This window comes from Fukomys damarensis, unplaced genomic scaffold (genome assembly GCF_012274545.1).
Source record: "Fukomys damarensis isolate Sample0158 unplaced genomic scaffold, DMR_v1.0_HiC HiC_scaffold_32, whole genome shotgun sequence".
Lineage (NCBI taxonomy): Eukaryota > Metazoa > Chordata > Mammalia > Rodentia > Bathyergidae > Fukomys > Fukomys damarensis.
The window spans coordinates 36,418,230-36,436,421 of record NW_022900944.1 but is presented as its reverse complement, the minus strand read 5'-3'; the positions used below and the strand labels follow the sequence as shown (position 1 = coordinate 36,436,421).

The following is an 18,192-nucleotide window of genomic DNA, read 5'->3' as shown; positions in this document are numbered from 1 at the left end:
CAGTGCCATATGCCTGTGATCTCAGCTACCTGGGAGGCTGAGGCAGGAGGGTTACAAGTTCAAGGCCAGCCTGAGCGAGACTTTGTCTCAAATTTTAAAAAAATAAAATAAAATAAAAAGTGGGTTGTAGATGTAGCTCAGTGGTAGAGTGAGGCCTTGGATTCAATCCCCAGTATGGGGTGGGGAAGGGAAGGAAAAAAAGCAGTAGTAAGTGATAAATTTAAAACCATATTCTCCTTTTGTTTAATCCTGACCCACTCGAATCTAATTTGTTTTCCCATTGTTGAAACAAACACTTCTGACACAGACAGAGGATCATCCTATTACCATGGGGTACTACGCAGGTATCCATCCCCATTACCAGCTCAAAGAAGCAGATTCTACTTAGAGCAGTCGTCAATTTGGTAACAGGATATATAGCAACCAAGGTTCACTTCCTGGTTTGCAGAAACATCTTCAGAAGACATTTCTTTGCTTTCCACAATTCAAAGGTGAAAGCCAGACAGACCCAGGTTTTCAAGAGCCCATTAACTAGACACACTCACTTCGCAATGAATACCCAGTCAGGCCAGACACCAGGCCTTGGTAAACACGGTGACTGTGACCAAGGTAGGGAGTTTCATATGACTCAAGTTTTAGGGCTTAGCATCTACGTTGCAGGCTGATGCATGCTGCGTAAAATGAGGAATGCTGAAATCCCCACATAAAAAGGAACTCAAGAAACACCTAACTGTTCTTTTCTAGTTATTGCTGGCAGGCAAGACAAGTAGCCAAGCAAAGTTATGTTTTTTGTTTTTTGTTTTTTGTTTGTTCGTTTTTGAGACAGAGTCTCACTATGTAGCTGAGGCTGACCTGGAACTCACTGTGTAGCCCAGGCTGGTCTTGAACTCATAGCAATCCTCCTGCCTCAGCCTCCTGAGTGCTGGGATTACAGATTACAATTTTTGTTTTTTGTTTTTTGTTTGTTCGTTTTTGAGACAGAGTCTCACTATGTAGCTGAGGCTGACCTGGAACTCACTGTGTAGCCCAGGCTGGTCTTGAACTCATAGCAATCCTCCTGCCTCAGCCTCCTGAGTGCTGGGATTACAGGTGTGTGCCACCACTCCCGGCCAAGCAAACTTATGAAGAAACTCCAATCTCAGTACACAAGAGGCGATGTCTGGGCAAAGGCAGCCAGCAGGAGTGAGTGGTGTCACAGGAAGATTGCTCAGAAATTGACCCCTGAGTAACCAGAGTTTAGATCAGCAGCTGACCTGTTTGGGGCATCTCTTCTGCACTCAGGTGGGATCCCAGATGTGTCAAGATCCAAAATCAGAGGTGGGAATGTAGCTCTGGGGAACGCTGATCCTGAAGAGCTGGACACGGGGACACACACCTGCAGTGCTAGCACTCAGGAGGCTGAGACAGGAGGACCACCTCAAGGCCACTACATAGTGAGTTCCAGGCCAACCTGAACTACATAGTGAGAGCCTGTCTCAAAAAGCCAAAGGCAAAACCAAAAAAGAGAGTACTAGGAATGTGGGCTGTTCTTTACTCTTAATGAATATTAAAAGTGGAAAGAATTCTGCGCTGCACTTTGACTATTCTTGGGAAGACAGAGAAGGGAACAGACACAATACCCCTGGAGAGTGACGCAGCACTGCCTGATGAATGAGCCGGGACTTTGGTTGAGGTCAGATGTGGCCACTTATAAGCCATGCAGATGTGGACACAGTATTGCCGTCTCCAAGCCTCTACTGTTACCTTGAAAATATAGAATTTTCCTCCTAATGCAAAGATTGAATACAGATAACCAGGTGGCTGTGATATACAGTCCTGACTTCTGGCAAACTCTGAGGAATCAGGAGCTGTGACTATTTTCTTTCATAGTCTTCACGCTCCATATTCCCTTCCTGGGAATGGCCTATGTTCTGAATACTTTCACTGTTCAGATAATGTGAGTATTTATTTCTCTTTAAAATATGTTTCCTTTGTAGTTGACACATGCTAATCGTGTATACTTATGGGGTATGGTGGGGTATTTCGATGCCTGGATGCAAGGTACGATGGTCAGAGTAAGTGACATCTATCACCTCAGACATACACAATTGCATAAAAATCCTCCCTAATAACTGTCTCAAAATATGCAATTAATTGTTGCCAACCAGAGCTCTCTTATCCTCATGCTGCAGGGACTCTAGAGCACACTCATCTTCTCCGGCTACAGTCCCGTTCCCCCAGCCACCCTCGCTACCGCTGCTCTTACCTTCTTCCCAGGCTGTGTTAACCCCCATTCTACTCTCTGGTTCTTTTTCAGCTTCTACGAATACATGAGAACATCTAGTTCAATATTTTGTCTTTTTCTTTTCTTTTTTTCTTTGAACTCCTGGGCTCAAGTTATCCTGTTGCCTCAGCCTCCTGAGTAGCTGAGACCACAGGCCCAGAAAAAGTACCTACTTCTTTTTTTTTTTTTTCCTTTGATTTGTATTTATTCTATGCTTATTTTAGTCCCATGCCATACGGTTTTGTTTCTTCAGTTTCTTCTGGGATATCTTTCTTCTTCTGTGCTACCTCCTCCTCCGGTTGAGGCACAGTTTGCTCCGGTTCAGTAAGAATCATCCCGATGAGGCGAGGGAGGTCAGGCAAGGGTTAATCTGGCCACAGCACTGCATGTGCACCTGGGGTGCTTTGTTCACACTGGATATGTTCAATGGTCAGAGAATCTACATTCAACATCTAGTTCAGCATCACTCCACGTTTTTAAGCACATGCAGCAAAACTTCAGCACTGAAGTTGAGCCACCGGTCCTGTGTCCAGCCTCAGTATTTGGCCCAGGCAAGCCTACCAACTCTGCCACTGAGAGGCCAGAATGGTACACCTTGCTCCGTTAAAATGACATCCTTCAGATACTTGGTGGCCTTTTGGATATGCCTACCTTTGGTGGCCTGGGCAGTTTTATGGGTGTTCTTAAAGTGAAAAGGAACATTTAAGCCTCTTGATTTGCATGATTTTGTGGGGTTTTCTGGATCAAGAGAGTAGTGAACCATTTTCACAGGTCACCTCAGGCCGCTAACAGGAAGAGACAAATAGCTTTTGTGGGGGAGTACTGGGATTGAATTTAGATCTTTGCACTTGCGAGGCAGCCAGGGGAACCGCTGAACTAATTCCCTGGCTCAAATAGTTGTTTCTTAATGGCAGGTTTGAGGTTAGCCTTTGAGGTCAGTTCTTTCTATGTAATTGCTTTATGAATCATAAATTAAAGAAGATAAGATCTGTAGTATAACAAGTAAGGAGGAAAATGGGCTAGCCAATTTCTACAAGGATTCGATCTCTTTCATACATTAAGAGCACATTCATTTGTGTTGTGTGTCATACGAAGACAGCTGAAACAATACTAAAAATCTAATTGATTATTAGAAATCTTTCTAATATTCAATATTAGAAAACCTTTCAAACAACATCTGCTAGGGGCTTGGAATTTAGCTCAGTGATTCCACTGCCTGCTTCACAAGTGTAAGATCCTGAGTTTGATCCCCAGTATCAAAGGAAAAAAAAAATCATCTGCTAAAGCTGACTTGGATAAAATGCTTACAATGTATAGAGAAGTGAAAAAGTTCAAAGCTGATCATGGCCTGTGTCCCAGCATCCCCAGCACACGTGTCAAGAACGTGCAGTCGCAGCTGGGAATGGTGGTGCACACCTGTGATCCCAGCTACTTGGGAGGCTGAGAAAGGAAGATTGGAGTTAGAGGCCAGAGAGCAACTTAGTGAGTCAGTCCCTCTCTCTCTCTCTCTCTCTCTCTCTCTCTCAGTAAAATAATTTTTTAAAGGGCTAGGAATGTAGATGAGTGGCAGAGCTCTTCCCTGGGTTCAACTCACAGTACTACAGGGGAAAAGGAAGGAAGGAAGGAAGGAAAAAAATGAGTTCAGTCAAAACTATAAACAACTCCAACATTGATTAACCAGATATATCATGAGGAGAGGTGCAGTCTCACACAGAAGAAGCAAAAAAAGCCTAACAATACAAGACAACATTATGAATCTTAAAAGGGTAATGGGAAATGCAAAAAGGAAAGCCAAGAAGAATATGTATGACACAAAGGGTCAAAATGAGGAAAATTCTACTGTCTAAGGTGATACCTATAAGCAGAAGCAAGGACTTGCTTACCACGCAGGCAGCCAGCTGAGTAACAGGAGGGGAGGCCCGTGAGCAAAGGGAGGTAGGAAGTGCTTCAGCCATGTCTGGTGGTGAGTTCTTGCTTCTGCTTTGATTTAAGCAGCAGTTCCTTTATTTGTTAAGCTGTATTTCTTTGTGTGTGTGTTGTAAAGACAGAGTCTTATTAAATTACCCAGGCTGAGTTTGAATTTGAAATCCTCCTGACTCAGCCTCCCAGAGTGCTGGGATTACAGACATGTGCCATCACAACCAGGTAAATTGTTCCTTTATGACTTAACTGTATAACATAACTTAACCTATGTTAATGGAAAACAAGTACAAAACTGTTTTCAACTGTATCTTATCAGACCATAGTGCAATTAAACTGGAAATCAGTAGCATAAGAAACTGCAAGAACTTCACAAACACATGGAAATTGAATAACACACTGCTGAGCAAACACTGGGTCACAGAGGAAATTAAAGAAGAAATTAGACAGTTTCTACATTAAATGATAAGGCCAGTACAACATACAGGAATCTAGGGGACACAATGAAAGCAGTTCTATGAGGGAAATTATCCATAGCATTAAATGCCCATACTAGGAAAACAGAGTGAGCTCAAATAAATAGCCTAATGCTTAACTTTAAACTCCTAGAAAAAGAAGAGCAAGACAAACCAAAAGCTCATAGAAGGGAGGAAATTATAATGATCAGAGCAGAAATTAATGCAATGGAGCCTAAGAGAACGATACAAAAAAAATCAACAAATCAAAGAGTTAGTTTTTTGAAAGAATAAATAAAATTGATGAATCCTTAGCCAAACTTATCAAAAAAAGGAAAGGAAAGGCTCAATTTCGTGCAAGTAGGAATTAAAAATGTGAAGTCACAACAGATCCACCAGAAATCCAGAGGATCATCAATAACTACTTGCAAAACCTATACTTTAATAAAATGGAAAATACAGAAGAAATGGACAGATTCCTAGATACATATGAATTTCCAACTTTGAATGAAGAAGATATAAAAAGTCTACATGTTCCAATTACATTCAGTTAAATTGCAAATGTAATTAAAATATTACCAACAAAGAAAAGCCCGGGTCCTGATGGCTTCACTGCTGAATTCTACAAGACATTTAGAGAAGAGCTATTGCCACTACTCTTTAAACTCATCAATGAAATTGAAAGGGAAGCAATGCTTCCAAATTCATTCCTTGAAGCAAGTGTTAGTTTGATTGCAAAACTAGGGAGAGGGCTGAGGATGTCGCTCAGTAGTTTTGCTGCTTGCCTTGCAAGCACAAGGACCTGTTTCAATCCCCAATACCAAAAAACAAAAAACCAGGGAAAGACCCGACCAAAAAAGAGAACTACAGGCCAATCTTCCTAATGAACATAGATACAAAAATTCTCAATAAGATACTGGCAAACAGAATACAGAAGATCATCAAGAAGATCATTTACCCTGACCAAGTCGGATTTATCCCAGGGCTGCAAGGATGGTTCAACATATATAAATCAATAAATGTAATATATTATATTAACAGAGTCAAGGACAAAAACCATATATGATCATCTCAATAGATGCAGAAAAAGCATTTGACAAAATTCAACACCCATTCATGAATAAAAACCCTACAGAAAATTGGAATAGATGGTCTTTATCTCAACTTGATAAAGGCTATCTATGAAAAACCAACAGCCAATATCATACTAAATGGTCAAAAACTGAAAACCTTCATGCTAAAATCAGGAACAAGACAAGGATGTCCATTATCACCACTCCTGTTCAATATAGTTCTAGAAATATTAGCCACAGCAATTAGATGAGAAAGAAATTAAAGGAATAAAGATAGGAAAGGAGGAAGTTAAACTATCATTATTTGCTGATGATGTGATACTCTCCATAGAAGACCCAAAAAACTCTGCCAAAAGACTTCTAGACTTAATTGACACTCAGTAGAGTAGCTGGATACAAGGTCAACACTCAAAAACCAATAGCTTTCTTATACAAAAATAGCAAACTCACTGAGAGAGAAATTAGGGAAACAATTCCTTTCACAATAACATCCACAAAAATGAAGTATCTAGGAATCAGTCTAATGAAGGAGACAAAAGACCTCTATACTGAAAAACTACAGCACTCTGAAAAAAGAGATAGAAGAGGATATAAAAAGATGGAAAGACATCCCTTGCTCCTGGGTAGGAAAAATCAACATAGTGAAAATGGCCACACTTCCAAAACTGCTATACAGATTCAATGCAATCCCAATTGAAATCTCATGAGTATATTTCACAGAACTTGAGAAAACAATCCAAAAATTCATTTGGAACCAGAAGAGATCTAGAGTAGCAAAAGCCATTCTAGGCCACAGAGACATGGCAGTGGGTATCACAATCCCCAACTTGAAACTGTACTACAAAGTCACTGTGATAGAAACAGCATAGTACTGAAAAGAAACACACCCAATGATCAGTGGGATAGATTAGAAGATGCAGAAACAACACCAGACATACTCAGGTGCCTCATCTTTGACAAAGGAGCCAACCATCCTCACTGGAGGAAAGATAGCCTCTTTAATAAATGGTGTTGGAAAAACTGGCTTTCAACCTGCTAAAGATTAAAACTAGATCCCTATCATTCACCATGCACTAACCTAAAATCCCTGGATTAAAGATCTAAATATCAAAACAGAAACACTAAATTTACTGCAAAATAAATTAGGTAGAACTCTCTAAGACATTGGCATAGGAGAAGACCTTATGAACAAAACCTCAGCAGCATGGGAACTTGCACAAAGAATCAACAACTAGGATCTCATTTTATTTAAAAGTTTTTGCAGTGCAAGGGAAATCACCAACAGAGCTAAGAGACAACCTACAACATGGGAAAAAATTTTACCACCTGCTCCTCAGACAAAGGACTATTATTTAGAATATATAAAGAACTAAAAAAAAATCAGACCCTCCAAATATAAAGACCTGATTCAAAAATGGGCATCCATCTGAAATGAACAGACATTTCTCAGACAAACAAGTAAAAGCAGCAAATAAATATATGAAAAAAATGTTCACCCTCACTGGTCATTCAAGAGATGCAGATGAAAACAACACTGAGATTCCACTTCACCCCAGGAAGAATGGCTGCTATCAAGAAAGCAACCAATAACAAATGTTGGCAGGGCTGTGGGGAGAAAGGAACCCTTCTCCATTGTTGGTGGGAGTGCAGTCTGGTGGGACCACTGTGGAAATCAATATGGAGATACATCAAAGAACTAGGATTAGAGGTCCCACTTAACCCAGCTATCCCTCTGCTGGGTATCTTTCTAAAACAATTAAAAGAATCATATCACAGTGATATATGTGCACCCATGTTCACAGCAGCATAGTTTGTAATAGCTAAAACTTGGAAAAAGCCCAGTTGCCCATCAACTGGAGACTGGATAAAGAAGATGTGGTTTTTCTATGAAATGGAATACTACTCAGCCATAAAGAATGATAAAACTAGAGACATTTATAGCTAAAATGCCCAATGAGGCTATACTTTTAAGTGAAATAAATAGTGCACACTTGAGTAAATGCCAAATAGTTTCTCTGGTGTGAAAAATCAAAAGCGTAAATAAGGTTCAAATGACATAATCGATAGTGTGAAATAGGGGGAAAATTGTTAAAGGGGAAGTGGAAAGGGGAGGGGAAAGGAAATAAGGGGAAAGAAAAAATATGAAAAAAGGAAAAAATGGAAACAAAGTCTTTGTAAATACAGAAGGGTGAAAGGGGTGAAGGGAGATCAGGGGTATGGGGAAAAAATAAGAACCAAGATGTATCATGTAAAGGTACAAGACCTCAATGATAAATGTAACTAACTGTATTGTTTGTTTTAAATGTACCAATAAACTTAATGGGGGAGAAACCTGTTTTCAGTGTGACTCCAGTTATATAGAATACTATGGAGAAAATGATCAACAGTGATTGTCTCTGGGCAGTGACAATGTACAGGGATTTCTACTTTTTTTCCTTGCATAGATTGCATCTTTCAACTTTTTTATATTTAACAAATATGACTTTTAAAATAAAAGCAGAACTATCAGCTGCCCATTTCTGAATCTTCAGTTTTCATCTCTGTACAGAACAGAGTCACTTGGAGGAAAAGAAATTTCTCTCTGCCAGAAAGACCCAGGAAGGAAGACACACACAACTGAAATCCATATGAGGCAGCCTCCACAGGTTCCTGTCATCTGTGCAATGGTAAGGTCGTAGGGGGCTCAGGTGATGGCAAGCAGCCCTATCCAGAGCACCCCAAAAGCCACCCAGTGCCTGCCTGCTAGAAATTGTGTATAAGAAAAAGAGGTATTACTATTTAATGATAACTATCACTTTCAAATTCTTTTTGTCATACAGTTGTGTTAGGGACTTAGTGTGCATAAATCCCGAAGTTTACAACAATACTATAAGGTAGATACTGTCAGATGGGCAAATGCTTATAATCCCAGCACTCTGGAAGGCTGAAGCAGGAAAAGCAGAAGTTCAAGCCCAGCTTGGCAACTTCGCAAGAGCCTGTCTCAAATATTTTTAGAACATTTTTAAACGTGTGGGTGTATAGTGCAAAAGCCTTGAGTTAATTCAATCCCAGACCTGGAAAAAAAAAAAAAAGATTGTTTTTTCACCCTTGTTTTAGTGATTATCTGATGACCCACCCAGATCTGTGATGTGAAAGTCTCTGGCTTCTATTCTCCACACAGTTTACAGTCACTCGTGCCCATCTATTGTTTTAGTCTTGTGACAACCATGTAGAGTGGTGGCTCAGAGTGCGCATTTTATTTCCCTTAGGGCACACAGCTAGTAAGAAGTCATTATTCTTAAAGATAACTTATTTTTCTCCTTAAGAGAAAATCTTTCCCTTTACTCCATCCAAACACCAGTCCACTGTGTCCTCCCAGGACATATTTATCACCTCTGGCGTGAAGGTAAGGCAAGGTTGGACATGACTCAGAGACTGAGAAATGTCTCCTCCCCAGGGTGGAGCGAGTGAGCAAGCAGGTGCCGCAGAAATAACTTTCACATTTTCTCCTCAGAGATAAGAAGAAGAGTGGAGAGCAAAGCTTAAGATCCTGAGACCTTATCAATCTCATCTGCGAGCTCTGCAGACACTTGCACCCGTGCCCCGGCCCTAAGGGAGACCACCTTCCTTCTAGCTGCTTTGGAGTCAGCATTCCGGGATCTTCTGTCTCCGGCCAGTTGGGAGAGAGAACGTTTCCTCCTGTGCTTTTCCCAGCCCACAGGAGCGCAGTCTCCACACCCCTTGAGTCTCACGGGTGTGAAAGCTGCTAATGTCACAGCTTCCCGGGAGCCAGAGCTTTCTCAAGCCTGTCTTGCAAGGTGGGTCTTTTTCTCAGCAGAAGGAAGAGGGCAGTGAAGCAGATGGAAATGCAAGCAGGGGAGGAAGAGAGGGAGGAGGAGGAGGAGGAAGCTGAGGGGCAGTTGGTGAGTCAGAGAGCAGCGCTCAGCCTGGCAGGAGTGAGCTTCTCTCTCAACAGCAGGGCTAAGCCTAAGCCCCTCGCCAGGTAAGGAAAGGATTTCTCTGGGTCTACTTGGCACGCAGGGCACACTCCCCCAGGGCTTCTGGAGGAGAGTATCAGGTGACCCCCCGCGGCTAAGCTAGGGTTTCCATGGCTGGCAGGGAGGGTGGGTAGTGAAAACAGGGATGAATCTGAATCACCCGAGCAGTCTTCTGGGAAAACCCAAGCTGCCTACCACCAGCTCCCCCGCCTCCAGTAGCCCCATCCTTAAAAGCTCCAAAGAGCCTGCAACGGGGCAGGATCGTCCTGATGGACATTTTGTAGAGGATTCCCTGGTACATCTGATCCACTTGGATCAGGCCTTTGGATCAAGTTTCTGTACTTCCCACAGTGTCTCCCTGCTCTGTTGGAAGAGGAAACAGGGTGCGGGGAGTTGCAGGTTTTCTCTGGCTCAGGTCGGGTGTAGCGTGAATACAGAAAACTCTCAGACCTGGCATCCCAAACATCAGGGTTCTGACCCAGGCGGAGCCAATAAATCCACCAAAGTTCAGCTGATTTATTTTGAAAAATTTTAAAGTAGCTCGTCACGATTTTAAATGTGGCGAATAGATTGTTTTCATGACTGCTCCTTGAAGGACTTTGAAATTAAAAAACATCACGTGGATATAAATTATGATTCATGAGGCCAGAAAGTGTAACTCAGGAAAAGTAGAAGGGACGATATCAAGTGCGTTGGACAAGTTTGAAACTTCTAATTAAAATATTTTATATCTGTACAATAAAAATAATACCTTGCCAATCTTTATTCCTGAGTCAATGATAGTACCTCAAACAAGAAAAAAACATCTCTACAAATGTTTGTTCCCTCAGTCACCGATTGGCAGGTAGATGCTACTTGATTCCTTTTATGTGCTAGATACTGTGCTTGGGGGTAGGAACACTGCGCTGGTGAGGCCCAGGTCTGGTCCTTCTGGTGCTCTCGGCCTACGTCACAGTTCATTCTAGGAACACCTTTCCCCAGAGCTGGGCTCCCCAAGTCTCCCAGGCCTACCCGCTACTTGTAACGAGGCCAATGTCCCCAGCCCAGCTCTGTTCTCTCTCAGTTTGTACAAGGTACCTTCTGCTATCTATAGTTTCTGGTTGCAGGGACATAATCTCAGCGGGGAACCTAAATGAAGAGGCTGTGCCTAGTTGTTGAAATCAGGGCTTCTCAAACTGTGACCTGTTTGGGTTTTTTTTTTCTCAGAATTTCCATTTTGTGTTTGTCAGTACCTACATGGCACTGATCTTGGGGATATCTCTTGGTGGTTTACTTACCTTCACTATTCTCTTGCTTGGTGGCTACTCTACAGATAAGGCAAGGAGAGGCTGATAAGGGCTGGCATTTTTGATCTCTAGTTTTCAAGGCTGATTATTTTCCAGCTAGGTCTTATTTTCAGGGAAAGAGGGAAGTAGACCGCCTATTGGAATGAAGATGATAAGGGCGCATTTTTGATCTCTAGTTTTCAAGGCTGATTATTTTCCAGCTAGGTCTTATTTTCAGGGAAAGAGGGAAGTAGACCGCCTATTGGAATGAAGGGGTCCTGTGGATATGACCCTGTGTGGCCATATCTGGTGTTCAGCACCTCACTTTCTGGCTGCCTTTCCCTTTTTCTCTGCTTTCTGATTGCTGTGGGGTGATCAGCTTTTTGGTACCATGGTGTACCACTGTGATGCATCTGCTTGGCCACTGGCCTAAACACTGTAGTCAGTCAACCATGGACTGACATCCGAGACCGGCAGTCAAATGAAATCTTTCCTCCTCTAAATTGATTTTCTCAAGTATTTTTCCAAGTGAGGAAAAGATGACTAAGACAAGCTCTTTTGGTTATCTTCTAACAATGACTATGCCTCTTCCCGTACTCATCTGATTACTGACTTCTTCATTTATTTGACAAGTGTTTAAGGAACCCTAATCACTTGTAGAACTGTTGTTCACTTATAAGCAAGATAAGACATTGCCTTTCCTTTAAATTACAGCAGTTCAGTAGGATGAGACACTCATGCACAGCTGTTTCCTACAAAGTGGGACTGATGCTAATGAAATGTTTGGAAAGGAAGAACATATTTTAGGAGGGAAGGTGGCCTGTAGGCAGATGCATGAAGGACCAGCAGCAGTTCCGCAAATGTCTCAGGCGCCTAAATAATAGGGCAGATTTGGAAGAACTGAAAAGTTGAATCTGGAGCTTAAAGTACAAGACAGGATGGGAATGGCAGAAAACCAAAAATCAGACCATCAAGGACCTTGTGCATGAGGCTTGGGGATTGGGTTTGGTCCTGTACCTATTGGAAGGTTACTGAAGAATTTTTAAGCAGAGCAATGGTAGACTTATGCTTTTAAAAGGTAGCTTTGGGCAGCAGTGGATGATGAGGAAAGCTGACAGGCAGCGAGGAAGGTACGGATCACAGCTGGCTAGAGATGAGCAAACTGGAAATGCTGGCAACGGGAGAGCCCAATGCAAGGGTGCAACTGAAAAGCTTCCTGTTCACCCCTGAGCACACGGTGACCCTCATCCCTCACTTCTGCCAGGGCCTCAGGAGCATCTGCCCCCACTTTAGTCTGCGTATGCCATGGTGGTCTGGCAGCCTACCAGGTGTTTGCTACAGCCCAGGGGCGAGGAATGGAACTGGCTTCACAAAAACATACTCTTTCTGGCTAGGGAATGTGCTTGTAAAAAATAAAACCAAAGAAAGAGCTCTGCAGGAATTCCTGAGACTGTGGACACCTAAAGCCTGAGAACAACTGGGGACAGAGTTAGGAGGCCCAGCTCCAGGCTGGGGAGGGAATGGGCTTGAGGCCAGGAGCAGTTGGCAGGCAAGGAGGGCGCAGTGCCATTGAGCCCCCGAAGGACACACAGTTGGCACGTAGCCAAGATGGAGGAGGGTGTCCTTGAGAAAGGCCTGGTTTCCTAATCCCCAGGAAATGTTAGCTTTTTCCTATAATGATTGTGAGCCCTGCTTATAAAATTCTAGCAGGCTCCTTATAATTCACACAGTTTAAATTCTCATTTCTCTCTCCTTTTTGCTCCACTGTTTCCTTGCTTTGTTCCAAACTCTTTCTCATACATTTCCTTAAGCAGAAGCTTCTTGCTCAGGTCACATCTTCCATCTCTGGGAAGTGGGAGTAGTGGAGCATCCTTGGGCCATGATCAGTAGTGGACTAGCTTTTTAATCATTCTATCTTGGACTCAAGTTTGAGGAACGAGGCTCTCTTATCTGGTTTTCTACTCCACAGGGAAGACTACTAGGCAGAAATTACCATCCATTGGCATTTCCCTAGCCCAGAATAAAGTGTGATTTAGCCATAAAGGAGAGATGATCTTCACTAGATGCTTTTGGCACATCCATAGGAAAAGCACTGTGTGATGAATAGCTGAGAAGAGGTTTTTCTACCACTGCCACCCAAAGCCTGGCTTGGCTCATTACACATTTCCCAGAAGGTTCAGGGAACTTCCAAGGGAAGTCCATGAGCCAGCAAAGTGAAAGCTTCTTCAGGAAGCAAGCTGTAAACTCCAGACTCATATCTGAGGCTGCTCAATTCCTCCTGTAAAATCCACCCTTGAATACCTCTGGTGCTGAAGTCACAGAACGTGGTTTGTGGCCAGTGTGAAGGCTGTCTGAGTGTTAGGTGTCAGACTGACACACACAGGCATGCTTTGACTCAGTGATCCCACACCTGGCCACTTACCTTCATGTGCAGTGATGTGGGAATGCAGAAGTCACTGCTGAAGCATTTGAAATAGCAAAAGATTGAAAACAACGTAAAAGCCCATCAATGAGGAAACTGCTGCAAGAAATCATATATCCGTACAATAGCATCTAAGTGGTAAAAAGGAACACTTCAAGGAAACTCTTGGAAGTATTTGGTAAAAAGTGCCCCAAGACATATTACAAGGGGAAAAAAATAAGGTGCAGAACAGTTGGGATAACTTGCTATTTTCTGTGTGTGTATGTTTTTAAGGAGGGAAAAAAATTAATACATATACATTGGAATTGTGTATACATAATGCAACCAAAATGATACATAAAAAATAGACTCAGTTGCCTGGCAGGGGCAAGTTGAGAAATGGAGAGGAGACAGGTACTGGAAGTAGGTTTTTCACTGTATACTGATAACAAAACACCAGCTAGGAGATAAACACTAGCTGTTTTAAACAGAAGTTATCAATTCAGCACCCAGTAAAATTCTTATGTTTTCTTTCCCCAGAAAAAGATTGTGACACCTTTTTTTTAAATGAGCCATTATCCTGGTTTACAACTAGTTCTGGAGATTTTCCAACCTGTGACTCTACGCTTCTCTTTAGACCTAACTACCTGTTGCAAAATTGTCCCTTCCTCTCACGCATGTTAAAGATCTGGGTGTGCCAGCACTCCCTCTCCTTCCTTCCTACATGTAGAATTTTAGGAAAGCCTCACTTTAAATTTTGAGTCTGTAGACTTGATACCCATGAGAGACACTTTCTAAAATAATTTAAGCCATGTACAATTACCTGGTAAAAACATTTTTAAACATTGGTGCTTTGTCATCAGGAAAATACTATGGATCTCTCTCTCTCTCTCTCTCTCTCTCTCTCTCTCTCTCTCTACTGGGGATTGAACCCAGAGCCTTCACATTCAGCTGCACACCTGGCCCTTTTAAAAAAAATTTGATTTTTAGGCAGCACCTCACTAAATTGCTAAGTTACCCAGGGTGGGCTTAAACCTGGGATATCCAGCTGCTGCATGCTCCCAGAGTGCTGAGATTACAGACACGCACCACCATGGCTTCTCCTCTTTATGAAAGCTAGAAGGGAGAATTTCTTAGGTATATGGTGAAATGCAAATTAGCACCTTGCTGCTGTTAGAATTTACACTATGTGCAGAGCTAGTGCATTTATGCCAGAAATTCCCCAAAAATTCTAGTATCATCTGAGAAACAAAGTTAAAATTTCCCTAGAATTACTCATGTAGCATGGAACTAGGAACTGTAGTCTTAGAAGAAGCAACCCCTGGCTATAAACGAAGTTAAACTTAGGCTTTCTACCAGTCTGTTTGAACCTTCATGTAAATTACAAAATGAAAACCTTTTCTTTATTTGATATCTAACAGTAAGAAAACCATCCTAATATGCTTTTCTGATTGGACTAAGACACTTTACTAGTACCTACAGAAGTTTTTTAAAAAATAATAAGCCTAGACATGGCATTTCCTGGGCTTGGCATAGTACGCAACCTGCTCGTACACTCATCAGGCCTCAGTAGGTTGTGTCAAGTGGTCAAGCATTCTGCAAACAGCTACACCATGGTAAAGAAAGGATCCCACTGTTACAGCTTTTACATTGGCTTGCCACATTTTCAGACTCATCTGGTAAGGAGGTAATGGCAGCCTAAAAACAAATTCAGATAATGTATGACCCACACAGACACAAGCTCAGCATTAAATTGGCTCCCTTGTGTCCTTCATCCCCCAGAATGAGACTAAACCAGAACAGAGCAGACAGCCAGTGCCATGGGCACTTGGCGGAGCCATTGAAAAGAATGCTAAAGCCAAGCAGTTTATAGCCTGCAGCCCTGTCTTTCAGGAGACTGAAGTAGAAAGCCCTGTGGGAGGGTGCACAAATGGTCCTGTGGCGAGCAGCAATGAGAAATGGCCTTGGGTGTTCTTTGATGGCTGGCTCCTCTCCCTTGGTTTCAGAAGGATCCCAAAACATTTAACCAAGACTGGGTCAGACTGAGATCGAGCCTTGCCTCCGCGGCCTCTGTGAAGACGGGCACTCTGCCGGAGGGGTGACACAGTGAAGCCCTCCCCTGTGTTGATCAGTTATCCTTGGGAGTCCCGTGGCCAAAAAAGCTCAGGAGGCATTCAAGACCCTAAAACATGTAAAATGCATTGGCGCACTAACTGCAAGGGAGGGGACTAACTGCAGGACTGTTCTGACTTTCTACATTGCTCCTTGGAGAGGATCAGGGAGAAGGTAGCTTTGGCTAAAAAAGAGATGCAAGGCAGATACCCACACAGCAGTCTAACTCAGCCCCTTCTGCTCGTTTTTTCAAGATCCTTCACTTCGGCACAATGATGTTGCCCAAAAAACTGCGGCTGCTGCTGTTCCTGGCTTCCCAGATAGCCATCTTCGCTCTCTTCTTCCACCTGTATGACAGCTCACTGCCCAGGAAGGAGCCCAGGCCGGTGCATGTGCTCATCCTGTCTTCCTGGCGCTCTGGCTCTTCCTTTGTCGGGCAGCTTTTCGGACAGCACCCAGATGTCTTCTACCTGATGGAGCCGGCCTGGCACGTGTGGATGTCCTTCACACAGAGCACTGCCTGGAGGCTGCACATGGCAGTGCGCGATCTGCTGCGCTCCGTCTTTCTGTGCGACATGAGTGTCTTCGACGCGTACACGGATCCCGGTCCTCGGAAACAATCCATCCTCTTCCACTGGGAACACAGCAGGGCCCTGTGTTCCCCGCCCGCCTGCAACATGTTCCCTCGGGACAAGATCACCTACCACGCTCACTGTAAGCTCCTGTGTCATCAGCAGCCCTTCGAGGGCGTGGAGCAGGCCTGCCGCTCCTACGGCCACGTGGTGCTCAAGGAGGTGCGCTTCTTCAACCTGCAGACCCTCTACCCGCTGCTCACCGACCCCTTGCTGGACCTGCACATCGTGCACCTGGTGCGGGATCCCAGGGCTGTGTTCCGTTCCCGAGAGCACACCACAGCGGAGCTCATGATTGACAGTCGCATCGTGTTGGGGCAGCTTTGGCAAAAGCTCAAGGAGGAGGACCGGCCATATCACGCCATGCAGATTATCTGCCAAAGTCAGATGGAGATATTCAGGGCCATCCAGTCGTTGCCGGAAGCCCTGCGGCAGCGCTACCTGCTGGTGCGCTATGAAGATCTGGTCCGGACGCCCCTGGTCCAGACTTCCCGGTTGTATAAATACGTGGGGTTGAAATTCTTTCCCCATCTCCAGTCTTGGGTGCACAACATCACGCGGGGCAAGGGTATGGGTCAGCATGCCTTCAACACAAACGCCAGGAATGCCCTCAATGTCTCCCAGGCTTGGCGCTGGTCCTTGCCTTATGAAAAGGTCTCTCGACTTCAGGAAGTCTGTGGTGATTATATGGATTTGATGGGCTACCTGCATGTTAGATCCCAGGAAGAGCAGAACAACCTTTCACTGGACCTTCTGTCTAGCTGGAGGCCCTTGGAACAAGTGTACTAGAGGCTGAGGAGGCTCCATCCCCAATGGTCCTCACCTCAGCTCCATCCCCTGGATGCTTCTGAGCCTTAACTGGGTCTCTGTAAATATGCACGTTGCAAAGGAGTTGCACCCACCTATGCTCAAGCAGAGGAAGCTTTGTGTTTACACTCTGGTCTAAAAAAGCAACTCAGGAACCTTATGCGAGCAGCAAGTTCCACCATGAAATGTCATGCTGCCTTTCTTTTCCTCTAGATTTTCTCTCTGTGCCTACCTTGGAGGCTGTTGGAGTCTGTTAGACACCAGGCAGTATTGGTGGATGGAGTAAACCCATAAACCTCCTTGCCTATATCTTGCCCAGTGGGAAAGGGGAGAGACAGTAAAAACACAGGGAAATAGGTCTCTCGCCAAAGATTTCACCATTCCAAAGACATGAACTAAGTCCCTAGAGTTTCCAGATTAAAGGAAGGAACTGATGCCCATCTTTGAGCTTGTGGTCACAGTCCTCAGTTATTACAATCACAAAATTTACTGTGCACAGCAGGGCAAGCTCTTAAACCCGGGGAGTGGCCAAACTCTATTCGGATGTCACTTCCCCTGGTGTTTTCCTGTCACACACAAAGACTGATCTGTGAAGCTGCCATCCACTATCAAAAATAAAATTCTGTTTGGAATATCCCCTTGTATACCTTCTAATTACTAATCATCTCCTTTTGGGGGACCCTAATCTAAGAACAGATCTTCTTTATAGATTTTTATACTTTTGCTATTATCTATCATCCATATATATTAAAAGAAATTAGCTCAGTGGCACCACGCCTGCTTCCCAAGAGCAAGGTCCCAAGTTTGATCCCTGGTACAAAAAATTGTTTTGCTGTAACAGTGTTTGGTGTCAGGTGAAGATCTAGGTCTATATCCTCTTAAGATTGGGTAGAAAGAGGGCTAGGGGTTTAGCTCAGTGGTGCCGCTGCCTTCCTCGAAAGCACAAGGTCCTGAGTTCAATCCCCAATACCCGCCCCCCAAAAAAGAAAGATTGGGCAGAAAGGCCCAGGGGTGTAGCTCGGTAGTGCCATGCCTGCCTGCCAAGTGCAAGGTCCCAAGTTTGATCCCTGGTACAAAAAATTGTTTTGCTGTAACAGTGTTTGGTATCAGGTGAAGATCTAGGTCTATATCCTCTTACGATTGGGTAGAAAGAGGGCTAGGGTTTAGCTCAGTGGGGCCGCTGCCTGCCTCGAAAGCACAAGGTCCTGAGTTCAATCCCCAATACCAAAAAAAAAAAAGAAAGACTGGGCAGAAAGGCCCAGGGGGGTAACTCGGTAGTGCCGCACC

The 18,192-nt window shown here is 43.7% G+C and overlaps 1 protein-coding gene and 1 pseudogene across 1 annotated transcript; one reads left to right on the top strand and one right to left on the bottom strand.

Annotated features, from left to right (window-relative positions):
- Positions 1 to 2,483: 2,483 nt before the first annotated feature.
- LOC117283927 lies at positions 2,484 to 3,026 on the bottom strand (annotated as a pseudogene).
- Positions 3,027 to 9,217: 6,191 nt separating this feature from the next.
- Chst4 (carbohydrate sulfotransferase 4) lies at positions 9,218 to 17,503 on the top strand. Its single transcript, XM_010644464.1, has 2 exons — positions 9,218 to 9,508; positions 15,721 to 17,503. The coding sequence occupies exon 2, from the start codon at positions 15,739 to 15,741 to the stop codon at positions 16,885 to 16,887; it is 1,149 nt and encodes a 382-aa protein (XP_010642766.1). The 5' UTR covers positions 9,218 to 9,508; positions 15,721 to 15,738; the 3' UTR covers positions 16,888 to 17,503.
- Positions 17,504 to 18,192: the final 689 nt, after the last annotated feature.

Bases quoted from the DNA above. Each gene is read 5' to 3' on its own strand.
- Chst4 (XM_010644464.1), top strand. From the start codon at position 15,739: ATGATGTTGCCCAAAAAACTGCGGCTGCTGCTGTTCCTGGCTTCCCAG.